The sequence below is a fragment of the Alligator sinensis genome, unplaced genomic scaffold (genome assembly GCF_000455745.1).
Source record: "Alligator sinensis unplaced genomic scaffold, ASM45574v1 scaffold787_1, whole genome shotgun sequence".
NCBI classification, from domain to species: domain Eukaryota; kingdom Metazoa; phylum Chordata; order Crocodylia; family Alligatoridae; genus Alligator; species Alligator sinensis.
In genome coordinates this window covers 4,016,353-4,037,191 of record NW_005841911.1, presented here as the reverse complement: position 1 = coordinate 4,037,191, position 20,839 = coordinate 4,016,353, and the positions used below count along the sequence as shown (strand labels likewise).

General features: G+C 43.0%; 1 protein-coding gene across 1 annotated transcript in view; it reads left to right on the top strand.

The window, feature by feature from the left end:
• Nucleotides 1–1,797: 1,797 nt before the first annotated feature.
• Nucleotides 1,798–20,839, top strand: part of PHC3 (polyhomeotic homolog 3) — a 44,167-nt gene continuing 25,125 nt past the window's right edge. The window contains 5 exon segments of the mRNA XM_006018747.2: nt 1,798–1,827; nt 3,373–3,613; nt 5,077–5,951; nt 12,290–12,440; nt 18,125–18,378. Coding sequence (XP_006018809.1) covers nt 1,798–1,827; nt 3,373–3,613; nt 5,077–5,951; nt 12,290–12,440; nt 18,125–18,378 — 1,551 coding nt within the window.

The window sequence follows — 20,839 nt, the reverse complement described above, 5'->3', positions numbered from 1 at the left end:
ACCTGGATTGTCCCTTATCTTCTCCTGCTAGGGCTTGAAAAAGGCGTTTAACCATTGCTTCCAGAATTTCAGTAGACTTCTGGTTCGCTACACTGAATAGATTTTTCTTCACAGTAGCAACGAAGCCAGAGTCTGTCATGAGCTCACCTGTGACACTATGCAGATTTTTCATTATTGAGTCTATCAAGTCTGATATAACATCTCTGGTGTGTTTGAGAGCTGTTGTCTTCAAAACCAGGCAAGCTGGAGCATGCTTGTTGCCCTTCTTTTCGACCTTCATGGTCTTCAAGAATGAGAACACCATGTCTGAAGCAACCTTGTTTGCATAAACCATTAGCTCTTTGTTGACAGAAGTACCATATTCATCTTGCCTGGAGTTTTTGGCTTGCTGATGCATTTGCTTATCTGAAGATTTTTCTCCTTGTTTGCAGCCCTTTTGGTTGGACATCTCTCCATAAAGTGTTCTTCCCTCAGTTGAGCTGCAGTGATGTTGAGCTGCCAGACTCGATGTTGCCTCCTCTCTCAACGTCCCATGGTCTTTTGATGCCAGATATAATGTTCACTGTGTTGCCTCTTGGTTTCTATAGCAGCAGTGACATCACAAAGATTCATTTTCACCAGCAGCTAGTGATGTGATGGCCCTGGTTCAGCAATAGCCTGCTATCCTTAGGCTGTATTAATCTATTTCCTTAGGTTTTGGAGGGTGTTTTATTAGATGGGAATGGGGAATCAGTTTTCCTCTCCTCTCCTTCCTCATCTCCCAACCCCTGGTTTAAAAAAATTAAAAAAAAAAAAGGCAACAATTCTCATTAAACTACATTTTGGGAAATACAGTTAATGTAATGATAGCTTAGCACACAGTTTAGCTTCTAGTTAGACGGGGATGTTTGGCTGGGAGAATTTGGTTTACGGTATCATCTGTCAAGTAGCAAGAGCGTGCAGAATAGCTCACTAACAGTCTGTAATAATGGAACAAAACATCTCTAGGTTTGGGAAACTTGTGTTTCTCTCCCTTTGCCACTTTTTTGTTTTTCTATTTTTTCCTGATTGCTTCCCTTTTTTCTTTCACTCTTACAAAGATAAAATCTCCTCTCTTTTTTTTTTCCCTTCCCCCATACCTTATGAAATGAAACCAATAAAAACATGGTGTGAAGGCAGAAAATTTATGAGGAAGTCTTGCAACTTTGTGGGGCATCAGGTGGGGCAAGCAAAGATGAGCTTATGAAGGGAAAGTGCAGCCAGAAACTCAGCATGTGGTTCTGGGGAAGCTGAAACTTGGACTTCCTTCTCAACTCCCTCTTCTAACCAGCATGACTTCCTCTATTTAGGGGTGTACCAGCATCCTTGTTTCTCCACAGAATGGTCAAACTTTGGGAGATGCTGAAAGCCATGCCAATAACAAGTCTATCCTTATGGCACCATGCAGGGCCCTCCAGTTTACAACTGGTGGCACCAGGCTTAAGTAAAGACTAATTAAACAGGATACTGGTTGTCCCCAAGTGGCAGGAAGTGCTAGTGCTTGGTGTTGGGGTAGGGTACAAGAGTAAGGAAATGGAAAGTGTGTTTGATATGCATGTTTACAGGAAGCCACCTGCCTAGATACTAAATGGGAGGCTGTGTGAGGTGCTAGTGGGACAGGACCCAGTGACAGAGGTTACAAGTGGGTAGGGGGCATCCTCCACCAGCACTTGCTTGAGATAAGAGGATACTATGGGGATTATAGGGTGACTTTCACCTCCTGGAGTGCATAGTTGGGATGGAATGCATGGGTGACCCCTGAGCCAAACCCTTGTGAGAATGGGCCTTCCAACCCCTTGTACACTACGGGTGAGTGTTGTATAGCGGTGGTTCCATGAAGCAGTCTTCCTCAATGGCATTTTCCACAGACAAGGTCACTGAAAGCAGCTTTCTGGGTCCTGAGGAAGCTGTGGTAGAAGACTAGCAGTCCATTGAGATCTCAAGGGAGTTCTCTTGCATGGCAAGGCTGGTCATTGCCTATGAATACTGAACCATTTATCTGAAATCAGGCAGAAGATAGAGCAGGGTGACACCTTAGAACTAACACAGCTAACTACCTCATAGACATGCCAGTACATCTAATATGGACCCAAGCATCCCAGTGCAAAGCTTTCTCACACCAGTATTTCTGAATTCATCTGGGAATCCTAGCACCACTATTAAGTATCTTCCTGCAGATAGCACAGCAAGCAAGCAAGGAAGGACTGTTCACCTGGGTGTATAAGCCACTGAAACTAGATACCAGCTTCTCTGGCACATATTGCAGAGAAAGGGTGCTGGCACTTGGTTTCCTTAATAGCATTGTGGGGCTGAGGACAGACTAACTGGAAAGCACAAGCAAAACGTCCACTGGTAGAAAGAACAGTTGTTGAAAATAATCATTGTATACATTTATGTTGCATGGGCAGGGATCCTGGTTTTCTCTGTTTAAAAATGGCAAATTCTGTGATTTAAAGAAAGAGGAGAAGAAGCAAAAAAATCTATCATTAAAAGACCCTAAATCTTCAATCAAAATGAAACACCACTCTGTGTGGGTGTATGGAGGGGGTTGGGGTGGTATATGTATATATATGTATGTAATGTGTGTGTATGTGTCTCAGTTGCAGGGGTTTAGGTTGTAGCGAGCACACAATGTTTTATTGATCTATTTACAATTTTAAAGCAGTTTGGAAGCCTACCAGTGCCTCAAGCAGTATAATAAAATAAATTCTAAGTACATATATATTTTGGTATTTGATTTTGTGTTTTTTATCATGGAAAATTAGAGCTCCCCCTGCCCACTTCACTCACCAGGATGCAGGTCCAGGCTCCTCATTCCCCACCCACAGCTCCCCCACATCACGGCTGTGGGTAGGGAGTGAGGGGGAGCAGCAATTGCGGCCCTGCTGTTGCCCTCACCCCAACTGTGTAGTTTAGATAAAGTTAGACAAGCTTTTGAATGCCTTGACCATCGCAGCTATAACACTCTAACACATTTATTATAAAGCAACAGCAGAACTGGAGAAATGTGTCAAACTCAGAATCAAATTTGCGTCCTGCTGTTTTCCACCAGTTATAATTTCTTTCTTTTCAAAAGCCTTGTAAGGAACCCATGTTATAAAGTTAAGATTTAGTTTACGTTTTGAAAGTATTTGCTTGTCATCCATTTAAACAGGAATAGTATTTTTTTTACTTATCTTGAAAATCTGTGACTTATGCCATTTCATATTGAAGTATTTTGCAATTTATCATTTATATTCATAACATTCATGAAAAACATATCCAGTCAATGATTATTATTGCTATCATCTTGGTGTTTGCATGTATTAGCTAGACACGTATATATGTTTGTTTTTTAATTTTCCTTTTTCCTAGGTCCAGAACTTGACATTGCGTAGTCAGAAGCCGGGGGTATTGTCCAGTTCCCCAACTGGCCAACCAAAGAGCAGTAGTCAAGCTCAGTCTTTGGCTCTGTGCCCTAATAAACCTGCAATCAGTACCAAGGGCAGCCAGCCAGATCCTGCAGAAAGCAATAGAAAAGGAGAGAGCCCAACTTCCGAGAGTCGAAGTACACCTGTCACACGGACATCCAGCATACATCAGTTAATAGCACCAGGTAGGATGAAGTTTTATCTTTAGAAAGGTTGTTACTTAAACATGCAGTGTATCAGATAAAAAACACACGGGTGTCTGATACCACACTAATGATTCAGGTTTTTAATCCTTTAGAGATAAATAGTTATCCATAGTAGTGTTGGAAAAAATTATACACTAGAATTCTCTGTGCTTCCACAGAGAGGAAGGGAGGGAAATGGAAGCAGACAGACAGAATAGGAAAGCAAAAAGGTGTGTATGCATGTTTCTCTATATAATCTAGTTCAGGTATTAATGTAATTTATTTCTGTTGCTTTGGCACCCATAAGTTGGCTCAGTTGTGATCAGGAAACAATTGTGTTAAGAATTTTTACATGTTCATAAATAAACCTGTTTCCAACTCAAAGATTTTTCTAATAAAATATAAAAGTTGTAATAAGCGTGACAAAAGGGAAAAATGTGAGGGATGAGGTCAACCAAGATCAGGTTATGCACATACTTAAATTGGTTATTGTGTAAATTCATATCTCCTGATGAGTCAAAGGGTAGAAATGTAGTCCGCGCAAGTGGTCTGAATGAGGCAGAGAAGCCATGCTTTCAGAAGAAGAGAAAAGAGAGTAAGGCTGCAAGGAATACAGCTCTGGAATCCTTGTCTTGTCAAAATTGACTTCAACCAGAGGGAAAAAAGAAACCATCTCCTATTTAAAAATAAATAGATGTGATATAATAATTAGTAATCAAAGGAAAGAAAGAAAGCAGACGGGTATATGTGGAGGAGTATGGTTAGTTTCTCTACTGTAGGCAATTATTCAAGTGGGGTCACTGGCTTCTTTGAAGAGCAGAAAGAACATTACTGGAAATCAGGCCAGTTTTAGGAGCCTAACTCTTCATATATTTGCCCAGTTTTGGGCATCTGAGTTTTGACAAATTTGGCCTAAAATACGCTTGGTTAAAACAGGGCTTCCAGCCCATTATTGTTTTAAAGCTCATATTTAAAGAACAGTGCCCAAGTGGTAATTTGTTTTAAGCAAATTTTGACTCCACTGAACTTCTTTCATTTTTGGCTCTGTTAAATCAGGTTAAATCCCTGTTCCTCTTCAACTTGAATGTATTTTTTAACTAAAAGAGGAGATCTCATTAATAATAATCTTAGACTTAGCAGCAAGAAAATAATGACTTTGCATTTTTGTTGACCTTAGATTTTATTAAGGAAACATGGTTTTATTAAATTGTCTACTGCAGCATTTCACTTTGGAATTTATCAAAATTAACGTATTCCTTACCGCATTGTGTTTGAGATGCTACATGTGACAGTAGAGAGTATTTTTCATTGAATTTCCAACTGATGCTTGTCTGGATGGCTTCTTCAAGTTCTATGCTGACGTTACTCTTCTAATGTGAAAACTTTCTCCTTTAAACATTTATTGTAGTGTTCCCTGAACTAAAGGAAATAATTACTAATTGTCATTTTTTTCCCCCTCACAGCTTCATATTCTCCAATTCATCCTCATTCTCTCATTAAACATCAGCAGATTCCTCTTCATTCTCCGCCTCCAAAGATATCCCACCATCAACTGATACTGCAACAGCAGCAGCAAGTCCAGCCAATTGCTCTTCAGACTCCTCCCAGTCAGGAACCACCTCCGTCACAACACTGTGTGCCACTCCAAAGCCACTGTCTTCCTCCAGTTCCCAACAGTGTCCAGTCACAACATTGTTCCCCTGTTCACATCCATCCTCCTCCTTTAACAGTATCTCCTACTCCATCCCAGTCAGCTCAACAATCAGTAGTAGTGTCTCCCCCACCTTCTCATTCACCTAGCCAGTCACCCACAATAATTATTCATCCACAAGCACTTATCCAGTCGCAAACAAATCCTCTTGTGCCATCTGCTCTTCAGTCAGAGCAGAATCCCCAGCCGACTGGTAGTCCAGTACGACCAGTAGCACAACAGCTTAATCTTCCATCACATCTTCCACTTCCACCTTCCCCAGTAGTACCCATTGGGTCAGTGGATCAGCCCACCCTGGTGTCCCCAGGTCAGCAGATAGTGTCTTCAGCACCACACCAACAATATCCAGCCTTACAGTCCGCACCAATCCCAATTGCAGCCCCTCCACAGCTGTCAGCATCTTCAACACAGATTCAACAACTGCCCTTGCAGTCTGTGCAGTCTTTACAAGTCCAGCCTGAAATTCTATCCCAGGGCCAGGTTTTGGTGCAAAATACTTTGGTCTCGGAGGAGGAGCTTCCTGCTGCGGAAGCTTTGGTCCAGCTGCCATTTCAGACTCTTCCACCACCGCAAACTGTTGCAGTAAACCTTCAAGTACAACCACCAGTACCTGTTGAAGCCCCTGTGGTAAGTTCTCAGAAACATTCCTTTAGCTTTTGATGTTATACGAAAAGAGAGAGACACTCTAACACGGTTGCCTTCTGGCCACTGGCTGGAAATATCCCGTAAATCCGAGTAAAGAAGAATCTGTTGTCAGGTTTGGTAAAACTGACCTTGCTGTGTGGCACCCAACAGGTGAATCCAATGATGTGTTTGAAAAGGTGGCTCCCAGTCTTTATAACAAGTGATCCCGACATATCTAGATTTAAGCAAGGTTCCTCTTTGGGTAGATGTGTTATCTTTTATTAGACCAACTAAGTAGTTAGTGTAATAAAAGACCAACTAAATAGATTTAAGCAAAGCATTTGATATTGTCATACAGGAAATTATTAATTGTGGGGGGTTTATATAAAAATTATAAAGGGAATAAGGAGCTAGCTGAAGGAAGAAACTATAGTGCATTATACTGAAAAGGGAGTTATTAGATTGGAGAGAAGTTATTTGTGGCTTTCTGCAGTGATCAGTCTATGGATCACTTCTTTTAATATTTTTCACTAGTGACTTTGATGCAAGAACCAATTACATGCTTATAAATTTGCAGATGATAAATTGGAGAGCTGTCTTTCAAGAGATTAAAAGAGCTTGGCTTGTTTAGCCTAGCAGATGAAAGTTGAGAAGGATATAATTACTCTTCAAAAATACATTGCGGTGGAAATTAATGAGGAAGAATTGTTTAAATTAAAAGATAAATGTCCTGTAGGATTATACTGGTACAAATTGATTCTGAATAAATTTAGACTGGAATTTAGATAGAAGAAGGTTTCTAGCCATCAGAATAGTGAAGCGCTAATTAGCTTGCTGAAAAAATTTTAGGGGCACCCCAAGTAGTTTCAAGATGAGAACTGATTAATTCTGAGAAGGGTTGACAGAATAGGGGTGATTGTGGAGTTAATTACAGCTGGTGATATACTTTAGTTATCCGGGTTGTTAGCATCTCCAAGAGATTGAAAGGTGGCTTGATAATTGTGGGAGGAGCATGCATGTTAAGCAGCTGTGTGCGGGCATGGGGTTTCTTGACTACTGAGGCCTGGTAAAAGATGTTGAAGCCAGACAAGCGGTCTGAGTGGGAGAGAGAGAGAGTGAACATTGGAATGGCCTTTGTATTGGAGTGGTAGATTAGAAATATCCTGGGGTCCTTGAAGGTGGGTTCAGGGTGCTTGCAATGAGGTGCTTTAGTTTAGATCAGGCCACAAAAGGTTAACATGTGGGCTATGGGCTTTTGTCCAGCTGCCACTTCCCCAGTTGCTGCTGCTGCTGTGGCCAGGGTCTGTGGGCAAGGCAGTGTGGTGGGAGGGGCCCGGTGAGCTGGATGGGCTCACACTGCCTGAGGGGTGGCAGGAGTTGGCGGGGGGAGATGGGGGCAGGGAAGCATATGTGCCCATGCGGTCCTGGGGAGGCTGCACTGGCTGCACAGGGTCCCCAGGACTTGTGTGGCATGCAGCCCCAGCCACTCAGAAGTTGGACAGCCCTGGTTTAGATAGCCAGGACCTCTATGGTTCATACACGCTAACAAGGCAGGCCAGGCTGGGAGTTAGTGCTGGCACTTTCTAGATTAGGTTTCCTTCCCTTCTTTATCCTTCTTCCTCTTGTGTTTTTAATATGTTTGCATGTATATTTTGATGTTTTGGGCATCATGTCTGGTAGTTGTGCTTGAGGGTTTGTTTGTTCCTGAAGCTTTTAAGAATAGGTTAGACAAATGTTTTCTAGGCTGGTTTAGATTGAGATGATCCCACCTTGAGCAGGGGGGTGGACTAGACTGCAAGAGGGTCCTTCCAGCTGTACTTTTCTATGACTCTATGCTTACATGGATTTTTTTTTTCTATAGTATGTTTGCTCTTCTGTATCCTGTTGAAGGTCCAGGGCTTCTACTGATTACTTCTGGGGTGGAAAGAATTTTTTTTCACCCTCAAATGGATTATTTGTTTTCTGAGCCTGCTGCAGCATCAGTTATCCCGGCACAGCACCCATCTCAATTCATTTGCCATTAAATGACATTTTAGACTAAACACTAAGCAAGAACAGAAACACATCAGAAATGGAAATTAATGAACAAACAGCTAAAGAGAGAGAATGTTTTCATATAACTCTTCCTTCAGGAGCCACTGGGAAATTGCCTAAGAGCTGGCTGTGGCTCATAAACTGTGGTTTGACCCATTGTTGGTCAGTTATATGGTTACACGTGGTTGCAGGGGACTGATTCTGGGCCAGATGGTCCCCTTCAGTCACATGTTCTATCCTGTCTTTGCAGAACTGTTTTTTTCTGTGACAGTTAATATCTCATTACAGAAATGTTTTTTTTCCAAATATAATGAAGCCCAAGAATACATGACAAGTGCCCCACTACTTAGGAGTCTTAATTCAGCTCTCATTAACAGCGGTGCCACTAGCATAAACCAGGCTCTCTTAGGAACTTAATTACACATTTGTAATGTTGCTAACATGGCTCTCCTACCACATTTGCTACATTTTAGGACAGGGGTCAGAAACCCTTGGCATGTGTGCCGAGCGTGGCATGCGAGGCCATTTTGCTCGGCACGCTACTGCCAGCCTGGGCTTTAAGCAGCTTCTGCCAGCCACAGCCCAGGCTGCTCCCAGCAGGTGACTGGGAGGCTTCAAGCCCTGCTGCAAGCAGACCGGGCTCCGTGGGCCGGCTGCAGCATTTTGGCACTCCGGCACCTTTCAAGATAGACGTTCTGTTTTTTTCTGCACTCTGGCCAAAAAACATTGCCTACCCCTGTTTTAAGAGTAACTTGGTGCAAGAATCGGCAGGGCTGCTTTAATTTGTACTATGCCATTTGAAAGTGTCCATGTAGCGGTGATTTCTTCATTGCCAATCTTCATATTTAAGTTGGTCTGTTGACGTTGACTTTAACAGGAATTAGTTGGGTATTGGGCTGAGAGAAAAAAGAATCATTATTGATTACAGAAGTATATCTTAACTGATATTTTTAAAAAGGCATTTTCTATGCGAAACCCTCTTGACACTTCCTGGTGCAGCATCCTGGAATATTCAGCATTTAGTGTCATATTAACCTAATTCACTTCAAAAATATTTCCTCCATCCTTTCTTTTGGCCTGTGTAAATATAAGTTACAAATGTATACATTTGTTAAGCTAGAATACCCTTTCTGAGAATTCAAAGCATTTGATTTTGTATATGCTGAAGGTCGACATTTAACACCTGTACAAAATGGGGCTATTATAAAGAGGGCAAAAATAGTAGGCAGAGATGACACTGCAAACATCTACTGTAGATACAGAACCTGAGTCTATAGTGTAGGTCATTGGAAGTCCAGTCAGTTCGCTAGTACGCCTGTCTTTAATTGTTGCCCAATGCAGATGATGATTACTGCAAGGAAGGAACAGTATTTATTTTATACCAAAAGTTGAAAGCAAGCCTCCTTCATCTAAAATCTTGCCAATTTTTAGGAAATGAAGCAGTTAATGAAGCTGAAGAATATATGATCATAATGAAATTAAAGTTACATATGTAAAGTATTAAAGACAATTTTTAAAAAGTAAGTTTGAGGACTGTTTTGTATGGACTTAGAGGGTAGATTCAGGCTAGATATCAGGAGGTGCTACTTCACTGTCAGGGAGGCTAGGATCTGGAACCAGCTTCCAAGAGAAGTGGTGCTGGCTCCTACCCTGGGGGTCTTTAAGAGGAGGTTGGATGAACACCTTGCTGGGGTCGTTTGACCCCAGTACTCTTTACTGCCATGGCAGGGGGTCGGACTTGATGATCTGCTCAGGTCCCTTCCGACCCTACCAACTATGAAACTATGACTAGAAGACAGACCATACATAGTAGAAAACATGCTCAGAACACAACTCTGTGGACCGTGAATTTTTGGTACTCCTCTATTAATACAGTACAACTTTATATGCACAAATATATTTTATAATAGAAAAAATCTTAGATATAGTAGACATCAGAAATCAGGATGCCATAATGGAAAGTTACAGATAACTAAATCTCCAATAGTTGCTTGTACTACAGTTGAAAAGTCTCCTCAAAAAAAAAAAAAAGACATAGCGGAAATTTTAATGACCTCTTGTTTGTCCCCAAACCTTGCCTTGGGAGAATTTGTCTCTAATCTCATTGAATTTTTAGCCAAAGGTTTTTTGGCTTTATTCCTTTGGCCCTGATACAGCAAAGCACTTGGGCATGTGCTTAAGTATAAGTAAGATCAGTCCTGTGGTCTTAAAATTAAGTATATGCTTAAGTGCTTTGTCACTCAGCTTTCTTGAACTGTGTCCTAATAGCTACTACAGCTGTCATATTTATAGGCCACCTACCCAGGCATTTGCATTGGTTTCCACTCGCATGCTTAAATGAAAAGAGTATCTTGTATATTGTCTTATTACAATTATTTCCTCACTCATTATTTGTGGGGGTTCATGTGTCTGTTAAATATTGAAAGTGTGATGTTACTTTTATACTAGTAGCTTAAGAAATATTAAGGGGTATGAATGTGCACTGAAAAGAACATAAAAAGTGGAAAACTAATGCACTTCTGTGCTTACCAGGAAAAAGCACAAATGAATAAGGCCTCCATGTAGTGGTGGAGGTAAGATTTATATAAGATGTATTAGTTAAATAACACCCATTGACTTATTTACACTTGAAACAGAAAGTGAAAAAATGCAAGTGGAATATTATGGCAATTGTGTTTGCCTTCTGGATTTTATGCAGAACAGAGGCAGACATCCAGCTGGGGTGATTCCTACACAGCTTGTTGGAAACACCTGACTTTGAAACAGAAGCTTATTGTCTTTCTTTAAATTGTACTACTTTGAATTTCAAACTACATACAAAAATAAGATTTATTTCCTGGTCTCCACCTTCCTAATCTGACACCAGCTTTATTTTAGAAAATCACTGAGCCATCACAAGTTCAGTTCTGATTGGCCAGAAATATAACAGTGTCTGTTCCAAATAAAGTTTAATGCTGCTAATAACATAATTAACATTATGTAGTCACTGATCTTTCTTGGTCTTGTGCTCAGAATATATATAGTTTATATAGTAGACTTTTTCTTCATGGACACAGATATTTAGGAGTGCCATGCAGTTGTTGTAGTAGACCTTCATACAAAAAAGAACGATTCTGTCTCTTTAAGATCATGTTTAATATTCTTTCAGCCTGAATAAAACAGAGAAAAGTAAAAAGGACTACTACTATTCCTTCCTTTCTCTTCCTTCATCCTTCTTTTTCTTGTCACTTTTTTTCGTCCCTATGTGTATCTTTCTCTTTTTTTTTTCCTTCTGCATTTTCTTTACAGTAACAATGCCTGTATTTCACTTGCCCCCTCTGCTAAAATGAAGTGTCATCATTTCCTGGGAATGCCCCAATGATTGTCCTGGGAACAGAGGAATACACACCTCTCAGATGTTTTGTTTCAGGCTAGTAGTTTCATGAAGGAACCAGTATATTAATTATTCTTCATTCATATTAGGAAGGTAATAATAATCTCAGCCCTGTTGCAGTTCAGTCAGAGATTGGGCCCAGGAATGAGACTAGATACTTCTTTTTTGTTGCACGGATTTATAGTCTCTGATCTGCTGAGCTGGCTGGCAGCAAATTGCTCATTTGTTTGAGTAATCCTTTATAATGACTCCACTAATAGTTGATGATCCTGGCATAGTCTTTCGAAATGCTCGTTTTGATTACTGTGATGTGCTGCTGTATGAGATGGAAAATATTGAGGAGCCTTCACATACCTGGAGCCCTTGCACATTAAACACGAATTAACTGACATTAAGCATTTCAAGCCAATTGTTTTTTGCTCTCAGTGTTGAAATAGACCTGTCCTACTAACTTTGTATCAGCCTTTTTAGTGGGATATTTGCAACCTGTCTTTTTTGTTTAAGGGAAGACCTATTTGTGGACAATTTACCTAAACATTATTCTCACTGGAGGGACTTTCCCCTGCTCTCAGTGTCTATGCTTAGTGCCATAGCAATCCCCTCTAGTTTTAAGGCAGAAATTTTAGGGAGGGTCTCTCTCTTTTCATACTATGCAAGCCTAGGAGGATATATGTTAGTTGAGACAGAATCTTTATAGAGACTTTAGTCTTTTAATTTTAACAAGTGCTATAAATGTGTGTTTGTAATTACTGTGATGTCATCAGAACCCACTGATGTTCGTGGATGATGGAAGAAAGTGATTTTATGCAACTAACAGATGAAAATGTATTTTAAAAACCAATTGGTAATTTGTCAAGAAGCTTGTGTTCATGTAAGTCTTTGGGGTGCTATGGCAGAATGGAAATCTCTAAAGCAATTATCTTTTTCAATGCAGATTTATCAAGTGGAGAATGTGTGTGAGGAGGAAATGCCAGATGAATCTGAATGTGCCCGTATGGATAGGACACCTACCCCACCAACTTTATCTCCACCAGCTATAGTCTTAGGGAATGGTGAGGAACTCGCCTCAGAGGAAGCTTTGTCAGGTGAGAATACAAGCAAAAGGTAGGACAGCTTTTCTACCAGCCTGACTCCCCAGCCCCATCCGCATGGTCCTGGGTGCAGCAGGTGGGGCTCGGTGGTGGGGAGCTCTGAACAGCGACAGCCTTGCCTGCCTGCAGGGCTTGCCTGCAAGATGGAGGCTGTGGAGCTGGGCTGGGTGAGCCCACCAGCGGGCTCACCTCCTCCCCTTACTCAGGACTTGCTTCAGCCCTGAGGGGCCAAGGCAGCTTCTCCCTGTGCCAGGCCAGGCAGACCCCCTTAAAACTGCTTGTGACCCCAACCCCTGGTTGAGAACCTCTGATCTAGTCCAGCCGCTTTCTCAAGGTAAGATCATTCCTGACTAAACCCCAAGTGTCTGTCTAACCTGTCCTTGAAAACTTCCAAGGATGAAGATTTCACTACTTAGCCTGTTCCAGTGCTTAATCACTCTTGTAGTCAGAAAATCCTTCATTGTAATCTCTGACCTAAATTTCCTCTGTTGCAGTTTTGAGGCCATTTCTCCTAGTCCTGTCCCCTACAGTCGCACAGAAAAGTCAACCAGTGGAAAAGCTCCCAGCTCGGTGACTAAGAAGTCTCCAGTCTTAATTCAATCTCTGACAACAAACAGAGCCTTGAAATCTTTAAGTCTGTTTCTCCATGTGTAAGATGATAGTACTTACCTCTCTCTCCAGCACAGTGCTCCCACTCCAGCGTTCTTGGAGGTCAATGGAAAATTTTCCTTGACTTCAGCAAGTAATGAATAGGCCTAATGCCTGAAGCAGGGTGTTTGTACCCGGAAGCTTGCAAAGAACAGTTTTTCCAACTATTTAGTTTTTCTAATAAAAGATAACCACTCTACCCAAAGAACCTTGTCTGCCTAGGCCTAATGTACAAATTCATACTACAGCCTTTGCAAAAGAGAATACAATGAGAGATGGATTTGTTTTGCTTTGGGGTTTTTTTTCCTTTTCTTCTTTCTTTCATGTTGCTGGGTTAGGGAATTAGAAGCAAGTTTCTTTCTTAAAGTAAATGGCAGGATAGAATTACTTCACAGCATTCAAGTGCTAATGAGGATAATTGGCATCAGGATCAGACAATGTGTTTACTTCAGTTGAAAGTAAATCTTAGGCAGCATCACATACAAGTACAGTTTCCTTCTGCGCAGAAGAGGAACATAATATGCACTTCAGCAGGTTCCTCTGGCAGGTGCGATGGACTACCAACTTCATGCATTGTTGCTGTTCTTGCTCCCCCTGTGGCTAGCAAAGGACTTAAGCCTTTGTGCATGTTACATTATTACTCTTGTGACCAGGGAACCTGGTTTTCCCTGACTTTAAAAAAAAGAATAAATCACAAATTCTCTGATTAAAAACCCCAAAATTCATGATTAAAATTAAATACTGTTTATATAGATAGATAGATAGATAGATATAGATATCAATTGAACACAATGTTTTATTGATATGTTTACAATTGTAAAACAATTTGGAAGCCTACCAGTGTCTCAATTACTATAATAAAATAAATTCTAAATACCTATAAATTTTGTTATTTCATTTTGGGTTTTTTATCATGGAAAATCAGAGCTTTCCCTGCAACCTTTGCTCACCAGGCTGCAGGTCCAGGCCCCTCACTCCCTACTCACAGCCCCCCAGCCTTATTGGTGCCCAGAGCCCCCACCCAGAGCCCCCTGGGCCATGCTAGTGTCCCTCATTCCCCCCCCCCAGCCCCTGGTTCTGTTGGTGCGCCTCACTCCCCCTCAACAGCCCCCTGGCCCTGCTGGTGACCCTCAACCTGTCCTTCCCCTGGCGGCTCAATGGCGCAGCAGGCGGGACCCAGTGCAGCAAAGCGGAGCGGGGCCATGTAGGGAAGCTTCTTGCTGCTGTGAGCTCCTCACTGCCCTGGCGAGGCTCCCCTGCCTGCTCCAGAGCCATGAGTGATACAACTCCATACCACTGCTGCCGGGTGCACAGGGGACACGTCACTAGGGCAGTGTGGAGCTCACAGCAGCAAGGAGCTTTCCTGCCCAGCCCCTTTCTCCCCTCCTGCGCCAGGTCCCACTCGCTGCACCACAGGGACCTCAGGGGGAGGGCAGCAGGGTGGAAAGCCCAAGCCTGCAGCAGTCAGCCCACACCTGCCCCTACCCGGTGTACAGATCTTGGAGGTATGGGTCCCCCTTGTGTGCCTGGGAGCACACGCAGCGGCAGAGAGCCAGCTCCACCCCCCTTCTGCCCCTCAGATGAGCCGCCTGCGACCTCATCCTGCTCCCCGCCAGGGCCCTGAGATCAAGCCCTGTGCACCGCCTGGCTGGGCAGCAGCTCCAGCCTCAACCCTGCCATGCCCAACTCGCTCCCTTCCTGTGGGGGCCTCAATTCCCTGCCCACAGACTTACCTGCAGGAGCTGCTCTCCAGGCTGCCTGACAGCCGTGTGCATGCACATGCCGCTCCCTGCCTGACCCCCCTCCTCCTGCTCCCCTCAGCAGGTAAAACTCTGCCAGCCTGCACGGAGCTCTTTGCAAAACAGTAAAATCTGTGGGTTTCTCCATTAAATTGAAAAGCCCACGTTTTTCTTGGGTAAAAGGGAAAATCCACGGTTTCTGCTGTTGTTCCATGGGAAATGGAAAACCTGCATCCCTGCTTGTAACACTGTCATGAATCAGCTAATATTTCCATGAGTCTTTTTGGGGAGTTCAAAAGGGTTTAGGCAGGAGTTTTCTTTTAAGTTGTAGCAAACACAGGTATCTACTACATAAAGAAGTCTGTAGTGTCACTCGTTTAGAAGTTTCTGGGAATTTGGCTATTTGTTTGTCCCACACTTTAGTCATGGGTCTCTTTCTAGCCTAGACCTGTTATTGGACGTTTAAATCCCCCAAATGTACTTAGCTAGATGTCAGTATTCATCTACTCAGCAATACAGTGTATTGGAGAGCATCTTCTGTCTTGTTATTTTTTAACCCCTATCTTGTTGCAGGGCTTTATTAATTTTGGTGAGAAACTTTAGTTTGAACTCATTTACCTTAAATCCAAGTATCAGTCTCACATTCACAGATCTCTTAAATGGAAGTTTATTCTTACTGTTTTAATTAGTTTCAGTTAAAAGATTCCATCAGGCTCTAGAGCTGGAAAGATGAAGGGAAGTGTTTGACAGGAGACCATTATGTTTTTGAATTTTAGAAGCAACTTAGTGACTCCTGGTCAGAAGCCATAGAGAAGAGCTAGGGTATTGAAGGACAAAAGAAACTGCAAGACATCTGTAGGGTATTTTAGTTTAAAGTATGTCTACATCTGACTGGTTCCAAGTTGATCTTGTATTACATGTTTAAAATAAAACAATTTACTAAATATTGACTCACTTATAACAAATAATTGATATGTTGAGCTATATGAACTGTACTGTTTTCAGTTGAAAGCTAATAATATGTATATAATTAGGCTTGGCAGGATTTGATTTTTTTTTATCAATAAACAGTGAAATCACCTCTCTCTCTCAGACTGATAGAAAAATATTTCCATTGGTAATAACTGAAATTTAGAGAAAGGGGCCTGTAATGGGGAAGCCTTACCCCTGTTACTGGACGGTGGAGCAAGAGAAATGGGGGGACAGAGGGTGGAGGGTGTAAAGAGGAAAACCGTGGGCAGTCTAATTACTCATTAATTAAGCAGTTAGTTGTCCCTTCTGCCTAATGACTCATCAGTTAAGGAATCAGCTGTTTTTTCACAGGTGGGAGAAGCAGTTGGGAGGGGGATAGCAGGCTACTTAAATAAACCACTACCCCAAAGTCCAGAGTGAGGAGGGGGGAAGTATTCAAAGCTCCAACCCAGTGGCAACAGTGTCTTGCCTGGGCTGGGCTGGGCCGGGCTGGGCTGGCCAAGCACGGGGATCAAGGATGGCTGCCACTTCTGCCCATGCTCCCAGAGCTCTGGGAGTGCTGCTGCCCTCCTCTTCTGGTCTCTGCTGGCCCAGCTCTTTCCTGATGAATGGACAGAATGATTTAAAGCAGGTGTGATTTCTTGATTTACGGATATTAACTTTTTATATTTTGACTTCTGATTTTATAAAGTTTTTAACAGTATACTGTCATTAATAAATTGTTTGTCCCCCACACCCCTAATTTCACGTAACCCTGAAAATTTAAATCTGAAAAAATCAAAAACACTCTTAATTTTGCACAATCTTGAAAATTTTAATAAAAATCAAAATAAATGCTTAAAAATAAACATTGATTTTAGCCATCGAATTACAAAAAAAAATGAATTCTGCCAAGCCTATATATAATACATATGTATATGTGCTTGTGGGTGCTTAATATTTATAGATACTTTTATATTCAGTACTGTAGATAAGTAGGCCTTTTTTAGACACATAAGAGATTCAAAGCACAACACTCAAACTTGATTTTCTACAGTCAGGGTTCTATTTATGTATCTAAATAGAAGTGGCTTGACCTTCAGATGTGAAGAGGCACTGTTCTGTGCCTCAGAAAATTGGATCACTTCTATTGAAAGGCCTAAATATGGATTCATTCCCTGCCTCCTCTCCCCCCCCCCCCCCCCCCCCCCCTTTCCACTTTGGACAAAGCCTTGCTGAAACCCCACTTTAGACACTCGTGTCTGTAAACTTTGGTCACTGCTCCTGTTCGTTGAATTACAATCTAAGTGCATGACTCTGGGCTACAGAATACAAATATTTCACAATTATTTGTGGTGGTCAAAGGTAGATAAGTCTAGGACAGGAGTGTTCAACCTCTAGCCTGCAGGCCAAATGCAGCCCACGGGACTTTCCACGAGTCAGGAAATTTGGCAGTGGGAAAGAAATGGCCATTAATACAGCCACCATCCCCTTTGCCAAATACACAAGCCCTGTGCAGTGGGCCAGCCTGGGCTGCAACCCCTTCCCTTGTGGGGCTGGGCCACACTCCCCCTCCTTCTGAATTGGGGCTGGACCATGCCCCCTTACCTCCCATTGTAGCTGGGCCACACCCCCTTCCCCTGTGGGGCCAGGTTGGGGCCTGGCCATGCCCCCTCCCCTTCAGGACCAGGACACTCCCTGTACCCTCTGCAGGGCCAGGTTGGGGCCTGGTCACACCCCGTTTTGCCGCAGGGCTTGGTTGCATTTCCTTCTGTTGGAGGTGGACCATGTCCTTTTTCCTTGTGCGCTAGGTTGGGTGCTGAGCCATGTCCCCTTCCCTCCCTGCAGGGCTGGGTTAGGACCTGGCCACATCCCCTTCCCTCTCCATGGAGCTGGGGCAAGCTCCTTTGGGCCAGCCTGCTCCCTGCCCCCTTCCACATGGCCAGGTGGTGCCTGCTATGCCTGCCCGGGCACTAGATCAGGAATACCAGCTGGATTCAGTCCATAAATGGATCAGGCACTGCCACTCCAGCCTACCAGGCAAGAAGGTTGTGCACCACTGGTCTAGGAGCTGTTGAATAGAGGATAAATTTGTTTAAATGTTGGGAAAAAATTCTAAATGTGAGAACTATTCATTTGTGTAGCAAGTCTGGTATTGAAACTGGTAGACATAATTTTGTATAAATTTTAAATGTCTGTATAAACTTGAGAGGAAATCTACATTTACAAAATGAAGAATACAGGAATCCAGGTGTTCTCTGTCTGCCTTTTGTAACTCTATTAAAGTACCTGGTCCCAAGTAATAATATAATATAAAATATTTTACATTACTTTTTCCAGAACAAGTGGGACTTCCTGCAGTGGCTTCTTCAGTGAGTGCCTCAGTAATTAAATCTCCATTAGACCCTTCACATACATCTATTCCACCGCCTCCACTTCTGCTTCCAGCAGCAACAACAAGGAGTAACAGCACATCAATGCCTAATAGCATTCCTAGCCTAGAAAACAGACCTCCACAGGCTATTGTTAAACCACAGATTCTGACACATGTCATTGAAGGCTTTGTAATTCAGGAGGGACTAGAGCCATTTCCTGTAAGTATAAAAACTATTAATATATTATGTTAAAAGTAAACAAATCTAGTTATAGTTGTGTGTGTTTATTATTCAGTTCACTTCTCTTTATCCCTTGAATAACTGTTCACAGCTTTGAGATTTGATCTTCTTACCCTTTTGTTTGATAGCCCCTTTTTTTGTAATAACTACTTGCTTTAATTATATTTATCTTCAGTATATAGTTGGAATCCAGACTTCTATTTTGGTTCATTTATATAACTGAATGACAAGGTACTAGCTTCTAATGGAATCAGAAAGTGAGCAATATATATACAGTATGTGGAATGTATATGTTGGGATTAATTCTTTTTAATCTGATTTTTAATATTGTTTTACTTTTTATCCATCCCCTGGATGGATTATTAAATGTAAATCTCTGAGAAGATGCTGTGCATATAGCATTATTTTAATATTACAAAAACAGTGGGACAGGCTGCCATTGAAATCACTGGTAAAACTTCCATTGACTTTAGCATAATTAGGACTTGTCCTTAGAGCAAATTGTTGCTAACTGTGGGAAATCTTACCTCTACAAATGAACCCTTCAAAAACAGTTGGCAGCAGTTGTGAAGAATTATGTCTTCTACCTTGTTAATCAATATACTGTATAATGTTCAACACTTGTGGGATCATAGGAAAGTAGGGATCATAGGAAGGTCCCTCACAAGGTCTAATCTAGCCCCCTGCTCAGGGCAAGATACCATCCCAGCCAAATGTCCATCGAACCTGCTCTTCAGAATTTCCAAATTTTCATCATTTCGTTTTATTTATTCTGGCTTCTTCCTATGTTAAATCTATGATCAGGGTAAGACAATTAGGGTAGGAACAACAAAGCTAACCTCTTTAACAATTTCTTTGCCTCCATTTTTCTGAGCAGGAACCGGGGCATCCCGCAACTGGGATCCCAGACGGACCCAGGGGAGGTGCAGCCAGGCCCAGGGTCAGTGAGGACCTAGTCAGGGAACTTCTGGTGGTACTAGATGTTCAAATCAGCAGGTCCTGACAATCTCCACCCCAGGGTGTTGAGGGAATTGGCAGAGGTCATTACAGGACCCCTGGCACAGCTCTACAAGCACTCGTGGTGCTCTGGAGAGGTGCCAGAGGTCTGGAAAAGGGCCAACGTGGTCCCCATTTTCAAAAAAGGGAGGAAGGAGGACCCAGGAAACTATAGGCCTGTTAGTCTTACCTTGGTCCTGGGGAAGCTCTTTGAGAAAATTATCCAGGAGCATATGTGCAAGGGACCAGCAGGGGAGATTATGCTTAGGGGCAATCAACATGGGTTCATTAGAGGCAGGTCCTGTCAGACCAACCTGGTGGCCTTCTATGACCAAGTCACAAAATCCTTGGACGCAGGTGTTGCGGTGGATGTAGTCTTTCTGGACTACAGTCTTTCAGGAAGGCCTTCGACATGGTTTCTCACCCCATTCTCATCAAAAAAATTAGGCACTTGTGGTGTTAATGCCTACACAGTCGGATGGGTTGCAAATTGGCTAGAGGGCTGCACCCAGAGAGTGGTGGTTGATGGGTCATTTTCGACCTGGAGGGATGTGGATGGTGGGGTCCCCCAGGGCTCGGTCCTTGGGCCTGCACTGTTCAACATCTCCATCTGTGACTTGGACAGGGGGGTGAAAAGCACCTTGTTCAAATTTGCAGATGACACTAAGATGTGGGGAGAGGTGGGCACGCTAGAAGGGAGGGACAGACTATAACCAGATCTGGACAGGTTACAGGGGTGGGCGGATGAGAACAGGATGGGTTTTAATACTGACAAGTGCAAGGTACTGCACCTGGGGAGGAAGAACCAGCAGCATACCTACAGGCTGGGGAACTCCCTTCTTGTCAGCACAGAGACAGAAAAGGATCTTGGAGTCATTGATTCTAAGATGAGCATGGACCGCCAATGTGAGGATGCAGCCAAGAAGGCTAACCGCACCTTGTCATGCATTCACAGATGCATCTCAAGCAGGTCCAAGGAGGTGATCCTCCCCCTCTATGCGACACTGGTCAGGCTGCAGTTGGAGTACTGCGTCCAGTTCTGGGAGGCGCACTTCAAGAGGGATGTGGACAGCATTGAGAGGGTCCAAAGGAGGGCCGCTTGCATGATCGGGGGAAACAGGGCAGGCCCTACGAGGAGAGGCTAAGGGACCTGAACCTGCTCAGCCTACACAAGGGAAGGCTGAAAGGGGATCTGGTGGCTGTCTGTAAACTGGCCAAGGGGGACCAGCAGGCAATGGGAGAGTCCCTGTTCTCCTGCGCACTACTGGGGGTAACAAGGAATAACGGCCATAAGTTGACTGAGAGTAGATTCAGGCTAGATATTAGGAGGCGCTACTTCACTGTTAGGGCAGCTAGGATCTGGAACCAACTTCCAAGGGAAGTGGTGCTCGCTCCTACCCTGGGGATCTTCAAAAGGAGTCCGGGGTCATCTGACCCCAGTACT